This window comes from Pteropus alecto, unplaced genomic scaffold, assembly GCF_000325575.1.
Source record: "Pteropus alecto unplaced genomic scaffold, ASM32557v1 scaffold8, whole genome shotgun sequence".
Classification (NCBI taxonomy): Eukaryota; Metazoa; Chordata; class Mammalia; order Chiroptera; family Pteropodidae; genus Pteropus; species Pteropus alecto.
This window is the reverse complement of record NW_006494609.1, coordinates 15,943,066-15,952,655: the sequence shown is the minus strand read 5'-3', so window position 1 is coordinate 15,952,655 and position 9,590 is coordinate 15,943,066. Positions and strand designations below refer to the sequence as shown.

General features: G+C 55.2%; 1 protein-coding gene across 1 annotated transcript in view; it reads right to left on the bottom strand.

The window, feature by feature from the left end:
• Window positions 1-3,956: 3,956 nt before the first annotated feature.
• The window catches only part of RIN3 (Ras and Rab interactor 3), a 101,817-nt gene continuing 96,183 nt past the window's right edge, over window positions 3,957-9,590 (bottom strand). Inside the window, exons 10-11 of the mRNA XM_015599747.2 lie at window positions 8,075-8,238; window positions 3,957-5,291 (exon numbers count right to left, since the gene is read on the bottom strand). Of these exons, the coding sequence (XP_015455233.1) occupies window positions 4,971-5,291; window positions 8,075-8,238 (485 nt within the window). The 3' untranslated portion in view covers window positions 3,957-4,970. The remainder of the gene's footprint in view (window positions 5,292-8,074; window positions 8,239-9,590) is intronic.

Sequence of the window (9,590 nt, the reverse complement as noted above, 5' to 3'; positions counted from 1 at the left end):
TGCAGAAAGCCCTCTTTGTTCCTCCAGGCGGGTTCCATATCTTTCACTCCCTCAGGCCCCCCTAGCATCCCACGCCTGCTGCTGTTATCACACGGGTCCCATTAAACTGAGAATACGCACCTGGCTCAGCACCCCCTGCATGTGAGTTCACCTGTGCTCCCTGTAGACCATCTAGCGCCTTCGCAGAGATGTGGAAAAGGCGTCCCTTCTTTCGGGTGGACACGGTCCCGTGCCGGGCTGTAGGCCTTGCCAAGTGGCGCCCAGACTGGGATTTGGTCCCACTCATCCTCTTGGCCGTGCGGCAGTGAACAACTTCCTTGCCCGTAGGTGCTAACCCCGAGTTTATTTACCTTTTCAAAAAGATCCGGGGCTTCCCCTGCCCGCCCCCGCCCAGGAGCTTGTATGATCCGTGCATGGGCCCGAGGAATCGGGGCAGAGTCACTGTCATTTTAAGAACGGGGAATGGGTGGCTCAGAGACGTTATGCGAGGTGCTCGCAGCGGGCCTGGAGTCCAGGTCTCAGGCTGCGAGGGGAGGCTCTTTCCACCCTCCCACTGAGCAGGTCTCCTGACTTTGAAGCCAAGCAGATTTCGGAGTTTCCTTTTTGGCTCTGGGCTGCGTGGGCTGCAGAGAGATGATTCCTGGAGAGCCTTTCTCGGAAATCAGCGTTTCCTAGCAAATAGTGTTGACATCTGGGGAAGAGGGAAAGCCACCGCCGTGAGTCAGCACTTTCCTTCCCAACGCCGTGGTCTGCGTGACTTTCCTGAGAAGGACAGGCCTGGTTTCTGCCACAGCTGTTCCCCACTTTCGCCACCTCAGAGGACACCATGGAGCAGGAGGCAGTTCCAGTCCAGGATTCTGGCCAACTGAGAACATACATAGTGGCCACGTCTGCAAATGTGTGTCAGGCCTTCCAGACATGGCCTCAGGCCACCGAGTGGGCACGGCAGGCTTGTCCGTGACTGGGACGGGAGAATAAAGGATGTCCACCTTCACACGGGGACCTTCCCCTCCTCTTGCCGTCTCTGCTCTCCCTCAGGGCCACTACTATTCTTTGCCCAGCTCATCTGCAGGCCGGTCCCCCGTACTCCCAGCAGAAACTTGCTCATAACTGGGACGAACCGGGTACACCACATTAAGGTGTTGTGAGGCCATCATGCGCCAGGCACCTTCAGGGCCAGAGACTTTTCCTGATGGGCAGGACTTCACACCCAGCTGTCACAGCCAGGCAGGGGACACAGCTAGGCTTGGGACAAGGCCAAGCATGGGACACGGCCAGGCATGGGACACGGCCAGGCATGGGACACGACCAGGCATGGGGATGGAGGAGCAGCACGGAGAGGTGAGGGCATGCCCATTTCTCTGCAGACTTGCTGGGTGTCTTCTCTCAGCACTGCTGGCCCTAGCCCCAGCCCCAGACTCAAGCTGTAGGCCAGGTACAAGCAGAGGGAAGGAGGAGCCAAGGTGGGAGGGGGAGGCAAATGCCAGGGAGGGGACACAGATAAGTCCTTGTCCTATGGACTTATCTGTGTCCTCAGGGAGGGAACACAGATAAGTCCTTGTCCTATGGACTTATCTGTGTCCCCAGGGAGGGGACACAGCTATGTCCTTGTCATATGGACAGCCTGTGGTCCTTGTCCCCAGGGAGGGGACACAGATAAGTCCTTGTCATATGGACAGCCTGTCACCCTTGGACACACACATATATTTGCATATGTGCTAAGCATGAGCACGCGCGCTCATACACACACACACACACACACACACAGAGCTCTGGACTCCTGACCCCTTGCGTGGGCCTGTGGAGAAGCCAGGCCTGCTCAGCAGCATCTGGGGTCTCTTGGGCACTTCAGCTCTGTGATGCTCGGCCATGGCTGCTGCCTCCGCAAAGTCCACCCAGGGCTGGGGCCCGACAGGCAAGGCTCATCTGACTTTGCTTTTCTACAAACAGGTCGCTGAGGTTGCTGTGTGGGGGGCAAGGAAAAGAGCCCTAGATTTGGGGGTCACTTGGCCTGAGTTCAAACTTCACTTTGGCTTCTGAGCAGCTCCATGACCTTGGGTGAGTCAGTCACTCCCTGATATGGGCTGAATTGTGTCCCCCGAAGTTCATATGTTGAAGCTCTAACCCTCAGTACGTCAAAATGTGACTGTATTTGGAGACGGGGCCTTTAAAGAGGTGATTAATTGACATGAGGTCGGAAGGGTGGGCCCTAATTCAATAGGATTGATGTCCTTATAAGAAGAGGGAGAAACACCAGAGCTGCTCGTGCACAGAGAAGAGGCCCTGTGAGGACACAGCGAGGGGCGGCCATTTGTGAGCTGAGGACAAAGCAACCCTGCCGACACCTTCGTCTCAGACTTTCAGCCTCCAGAACGGTGAGAAAATCCATTCCTTTTGTTGAAGTCCCCAGTCTGTGGCTTTTTGTCGTGGTCCAAACAGACTGGCACACCCTCTTTCTCCCATTTCATCCATAGATGCCTCCTTCAAGGGGCTGCTGTACAGGTTAAATAAAATCATGCAGGGGGCTTGCTCATAGCGCCAGGCACTGTGGACGGCTCAGCGTGCGTGATGCCCTGTCTCGTGGCCCTACATCATGCCCTGACACCTGAGGTCGTCCTGTCAACCACCCCTCCCTGGGGCAGAGGCACCCAGATGACAGGAGCTTCAGGTGGCCCCAGCTCTCTTGTTTTCTGGTCTCTCCTGATGGGTGGGCCTCAGAATTGGCTTCAGGATGGTGGGCCTGGTACACACACTCACATACACACGACACACGCACATGTGGTGTTTTGACAATGGCCCAAACTCAGTGGCTGACTCTGCCCCCTTCCAGGCTTGGTGCCCAATCCACCCTCTGAATCCCACCTCACCCCACGCTTGGGTCCCACCTGGGCAAGACGGTACTTGGGTAACTAGATCTCCTTTTGACTTTCCCCTCTAGTCTCAGGCCTTGTGGGAGGCAGTGGGCACCTTGCCTTACAGCTTGGGGCACATGGCTGTGTGGCCAGCTGGGCTCAGGGCTTCAGGGAGCCCTGGATGCTCAGGAAAGGGACAGAGTCTTCATGGGGGATGGAGGGGGAAGGCAGGGAGGACAACCTGGGATCATGGTTGGCTGCCCTCAGCTTCTGGGTATTTGCTCATTTTCTCATGTCTGTTACACTGCCTACCTCCCCCACCCCGAGTCTCCCCACCCCCAGTCTGAAAAGTCCTCCAGGGCTCACTGTATCTGGAACACACTCCTCATCTCATAGAAGGCTGGCCTGGAGCCAGAGTCTGACAGGCGTCTGTCGACTGCCTGAGTGGTCGATGATGCCCAGAAGTTTAATGCCGGTAGTCTAGCCGACCTCCCCTGGGCACTCTGCTCACTGCCATCCAGGCTTGGAAGAGTGTTGACATTGGCAGGTATCCAGCAAACACACATTTATAATCAATGCTGAGGACACAGACGTGAATGGTCCAAATCTGGTGGAGGAGGCAGAAGTATCAGAGACAACCACAATTCAGTGGGATTTCTTGGGAGAGGGATGAGCCCAGGGGGCTGTGGGAATGTGGACAAGGACTAGCTGGCCAGCCCAGGAAGTCAGAGAAGCCTTCCTGGAGGAGATGGGTTTGGAAGGATGCATACATGTTTGACCAGGCAAAGAATACAGGGGGTGGTAGTTTTGGGATAGGTAGCAGAGGCAGGAAGGTGAGAGACTGTTCTGGAAATAATCCAGAGGTGGATATGATGGGAACCAAGGATGGCGAGGACACGGGAGATGGCTAGGCTGAGGGACAGACAGGGGCCAGGGCCCTGGGCGTTGAGAAGGGCAGGAGGTACACTGCAAACTCTGCCAAAAGACAGGGCCCTCAGTGCAAAGGAGGGCGACTTCTGAACCTCACCTGGGAAGGGGTTTAGGCTGTTAATGGGGTCCTGGCTGGCTGAGCAGAGCTTCGGCCTCTTGAGAAAAGGAGATGCCATTTTCAAAAGGGCTTTTATTAAACTCTCTCCACACAGCGCCTCTTGCCACAATTGCCATGGCCCTGGGGTGTGTCCACCAGGGAAAGGGCCCTGTCAGTGTCCCGTGTAGCCAAGCCTGGGCTCGTCCATATAGCTGTGGAGCTGGCTTCATCATGTGGCAGTCTCATCCTACGTCGGGCTGCTTCTGGAAGGGTTCCGGAGTGGCGGAGGGGGGACTGTGGATGCTGGTATCTGAGGGCAGGCTCCAGTGCCCGGATTCGGGGGGGTGGGGGGTGGGCCCATCTCCAACACACACCCTGAGAGATGTTCCTGAGATTCTAGGTGCACCTAAAATGTCACAGCTCCATGTTGGGGGCGCAGGGGAGGAGGGGTGAGTAGGGAGTAGGCTGTGGCCAGGTCACTCCTCCTGAGGACAGGTCTGGGGAAGCTAAGTTCTTCCTGGGCATGTGCTGGGAAACACAGAGGGACCGATCTGAGGGGCTGTGTGTGAATAGGCGCCAGAATTGTGCTTTTTTTTTTTTATACCTTCAGCACCTGGTCTTCCTAGATGGTCTCCTAACCAAGTACTAACCAGCCAGACCCTGCTTAGCTTCCGAGATTAGAAAACCAGCGTGTTCAGGGCGGCATGGCCCTAGACAGGATTGGGCTCTTTTGCTGCAAATGGCTGGTGAGTACGTTCCTTCTCTGAGCCTCAGTTTCCCTTTCTGGCTAACAAATAACTTGGCCTCTCGGTGCCGCCCCTCCTTCAGGAAGCATGCTGGGCCACTGCTTTGCGTCATGTTCACAACGGTCCTGTCATGTTGGTCTAGGCATGCTCAGTGGGTTGCGAGCATGTGTGACGTGGGGGCGTCCATGCTGGGAGTGTGTGTGGTCAGATGTGGGGCTCCTGCATGTATGAGGGGTGCAGCTGAGTGTGAGTGTGAGGGTGTGCAAGTGTGAGCCCAGTCCGCCTGCTTCTTCCCCAGCCAGTCTCGGTAAACACTGCCGTTGAGGGGCTGCAGTGGCCCTGGCTTCACAGGAAGTTGGGTTCCCGCACCACGAGGCAGGGCGGGTCCCCGCTGTCCCCGCCGCTGTTCTGGGGCCGGTACACGAAATGGAAGTCGCGCTTGGGCTCACTCCGCAGCAGATAGTTCTTGATGCGGTGCGGCAGCGCCTCGTCCGCCAGCTGGAAGCGTCGCCCGTCCACCAGCACGAAGAGCCGGTGGTCCTGGGGCCGCGCCACCTCGAACTTGTCCGCGCACTGTGCGCACAGCGCCTCCGCCAGGGTGTCTGCCCGTGACGCCAGCGTCCGTGACTGCTGCTCGGGCTCCAGGTACGACACGCAGATGAAGTCCTGCGGGGTGAGATGCAGGGGGTGGCGTCACTGGCGGGCCAAGGGGACATTCTGTCTCACCTGCACCCCAACAGTGGGAGCTTGGGCAGAGGTAAAGACTGAATGGCCTTGGATAAGTCCTTTTCCTCTCTGGGCCCCAGGCCCCTCTAATAGAGAGAGGATTGCAGGAACGGTCGTGAGGCTGGAAGTCAGAGCACCTGTAGCTGACCCTGCTTAAGTCCTTTTCCTCTCTGGGCCCCAGGCCCCTCTCTGTAGAGAGAGGATTGCAGGAGCGGTCATGAGGCTGGAAGTCAGGGCACCTGCAGCTGACCCTGTTTTGTGACCTAAGGCAGGGCCTTTCCATCTCTGAGCCTCACTTCTCAATGGGGCTGAACATTCTGGGTGAGTCAATAGCTTTGTCTTGTCAACGAGGAGTGAGAGCGCCTCCTGGTGGTCAGTTTATGAGCTCGCCAGCATTTATTCGTCACTTCATCATCTCTGCCTTCTCGAGTCCTCCTGCACCCCGTACCGCAACGCGGGGCAGGGAGGGCGGCATAAATAAAATCGGGGGCAGATGCCAGTCCCAGCACCCCATGGTTCAGCTGGGGATGCAGAGGCAGGAGGAACAGTTCCGCCTTTAGGGCTGGAAGAGCCTAAGGGTGGGGAGGGGCTCTGAGGAGGAGCTGGAGGGCAGGGACTGGCATGGGAAAGGCTCGGTGGAAGGGGGAGGGGATCTGGGTCTGAAAGGTGGTGAGGGGGACTGCAGGAGCCTGGTGGGCAGGGATGAGGCGATGCCTGCGGGGCTGGGGATGGGAGCACTCGTATACACGTCAGTGCCCTTTACCAGCCCGGGACGGAGGATCATACGGTGGAAGGACGAGCTCTCCAGTCCCTGCGCGACCTGGACCTCTCTGAACCTCTATTTCCTCAACTGTAAACTGGGATAACACCAGTTCTTACACCATGGGCTGTAAGCATACAAAACTGCTCCGGTGCCGTGAGGGCGGGTAGGAAGTGCTGTGTGCGGGGTTGCCCCCTTGTGGAAGGATGATAACAGCACAGCCTTCTCACCATGGTGATGATGATAACGCTGTGGACTGGGGAGCGCACCTGAGGTGCCAGGCTCCCTGTCAAGAGCTTTACTGGGATCACCCCCTTTTTCCAGGAAGAGAAGCCCAGCCCACTCCCCTGGGTCTTAGTGGCTGCCTGTGATCTCCTTGTCTTCCATTAGGCCTCCCTAGAGCCCTTTATACCTACTGATGACTGTCAGGCTCTGGGCTTTTACTCCCAGGGAAGGATGGGGCTTAGGGCATGGAGTGCATAAGAGGCACTGGGAGGGGGCTGCCTTCCCCAAACCCCAGAAATAATGCTGAAGGGCTCCTCATCTCTGATCCTAGGACTTTCTCCCTAGCTTCGCCTCCCCAGTGGGAGACACCGATGCTCTGTCTGGCTCAGCATTGCGAAGCCACAGGGTGGAAACCAGAAGCAATGAATGCCTGGGGCAGGCTTGAACCAAGAACGCCCATATTCCAGCTTGAGAAAGCCAACTGTGTATGTGTCTTCCCAATTCCAGGCTCAGTGGTGCCAGGTTAGTGGCTTGCAACCAGCTGCGGTGGGAGTATTTATACCATGGGAATCAACAAAAGCTAAAATTAGAGCTTTTTACTAAACATTATCAAGACACCATGGATTCGAGGAGGGGGGCATCAGCTTGGCAGTCTAGAACATGTTCTGGGGATGCAAAGCACATCTAGTCTACAGCCCCCCTGTGCTGATAGGGAAACTGAGTCCCAGAGAGGGGCAGGGACTGCTCAGGGTCACACAGTAAGCTAGTACTCAGCTGGGTCCAGACCTTGAGCCTCTTACTTCCCAGGCCTGGGCTCTGCCCATTGCAGATGGGCCATCTTGAAACCCAGGATTAGGGTCAAGCCCAGTGTGCTCTGGGTGTCAGGGAAGTGAGTCTGCACAGCTATTTACATCTCTGGATCACTGCTTGGCTCACTGTCCTAACTCCCTCCAATCTGCACACACCCCAGTTCCACTCTGTCCTAGGCCCTGGGCTTGGGGCTCCCGAGACATGTGAGCCATCAGCCTTCTCTCCTAGGACATCTTCATACATAGATGGTTACAATATGGTGTGATACATGCTGCAGTGGGGACAGTAGCAGCAGGAAACACAGAGACAGGTGGGGGGGTGGGTCAGGTGGAGGAAGGGGTCAGGGAATAAAGAGGATGGACAGGTGGCAGCCAGTGAAGGAGAGATGGACCAGCATGGGCAGAGGGAGTTGAACTCAGCATGTTTGGGGAATTAGGGTAGCTTGATTTGATGCAGCCTGAGGGTATGGGATGATGGGAGTGGTGGAGGAGCCAGGATTCTGGCCGTCAGTGAATACTGAGATTTTATAGAGAGTTGAGAGGGACTGGAGGCTGGACTGCAGGGGCCAGGCTAGGGGCAGGGGGACCTCGGCAGCTGCTGCGTTTGTCCAGGGACCGATGGGTAAGGCTGTGGATCAGCTCATGGGCTCCCCCAAAGTGGGACTGGCACGACTTATGTCCACGTCGCCAGCCCTAGCAGAGCGCTAGGACATAGTGGGTGCTTAGGAATGTCGGAAAGAAGTCTCATGCCTCCTATCTCTGTCTTGTCTGCCCAACAGAACACCAACGCCTGGTGATACTTTCCTAGGCCCCCCAGGGCTAGGCACACACTAGCAGACACTGGGTGGCCAGCCAGAACGGCCAGTCAGCGGCCAGTGGGGATGGTATCTGGGGCATGGTCCCCTCTCATCCTCTGTCCCTGGCGTCACCTGCACGGAGGAGCGGGAGGCCCGAGCCTTGTTGAGCGTGCGCCGGCGCTCCCAGCGGTGGATGGAGTCTTGCACCTCCACACTCAGCTGTCGGGTCACCGTGATCTTGTCGTAGTTCTTGATGTGCTCCAGGGCCCCGTAAGTGGTGGTCAGATAGTAGGAACCTGCGGTGACAAGGGTGTGCGGGCTGAACTAGGACTCCCACCCGCAAAGGGAGGGAGCCAGCTCCAGTTCGGTCCGCCCCGCCCACCGCTCTAAGCTCCACCCACCGCGGCTGCTGTGGACACCCATGCAGCTCTGTCACCTACGAACTTCAGCCGGAGCCCTCCCCACAGCCTTGCGAGCTTCCTGAAGTCCAGCCCGGAGCTGTCAGACTCTCTGCTCAATGGCTGCCCTTTGGGAAGGAACTCTTGCTTATTTTTAAAATGGCGTTTTACATTTTAAAAGATACCCAAGAAACTGATAATCATGGATGTCTTTAGGGTGGGGAAAGGGGTGGCTGGGAGATAAGGGTGGGGAGGAGACTGCTCACTGTATGTATTTCTACACAGCTATATAAGCATACATACTGATGTATATACCATATTCTAAAAATAACTTTTAGAAGATGTAGATAAAATTTTAATTATGGTTATACTATCATACACAATTTAAAAAGATTTAAAGTAAACTTGAATCGTTCATGTCTCCATCTTTTTTACCTTCTTAAAGTAATTCATGTATATTCTTAATACCTAATGTTTCCTAAAGTGATTTTAAGCTTTGAGATAATTTAGACTGAAAAATTTATATTTTAAGTTAGGAATGCTTGAAGCTGCAAGCATTTTAAGATAAAGGATTTTAAGATAAAGGATGATAATGTGCATGGATGCTTACAAGTCCATTCTCCTTTGCTCGTTCAGGGCTTTGGTTAAACTGTTTGAGAAGCACCAGCCTCGCTGAGCCCCTTCACTTTAGGGAGAGGGAGGGTGACTTCCATGAGGTTCCCTCCCAGGCCTCGCTCCCCAGCCTTTTATGTGTCAGGACAATGAAATGAGGCTGATTTTCCTAGCGACCCACCCAAATCCCATCTTCTCTTTCTTCCTAACTCTACTGAACTCTACATTTTTGGGGGTGAAGTAACGCTTAACTAAAAATGTTAATTTCCCAGACTCCCTTGCAGCTCAGAGTAGAGGGCAGGAGACCCCATTCTGCTACTTAGATATAAGTGGAAATCCCTGGGTGGGGCTTCCAGGAAAGCCTTTTGAAAGGAGCAGAATCAGTCGATATGTTCCTTCCTGTTTTTGCTTATCCCTTTCCTCCTGCCTGGAACACAGAGGTGAGCCCAGAGGCACGGCAGCTGTTTTGTGATCAGAGGTGACAGGTACAAAGACAAAGGCTTATATTCTAAAGAATAATAGAAAGAGCTGGGTCCACAATTTCCTGATGGCAGGGCTAAAAACTTTCATTAGTACATCAGGATTGCTTGATGCAAGAGACAAAGCAGCCCCTCACTCTGATTTAAACTACTACTAGT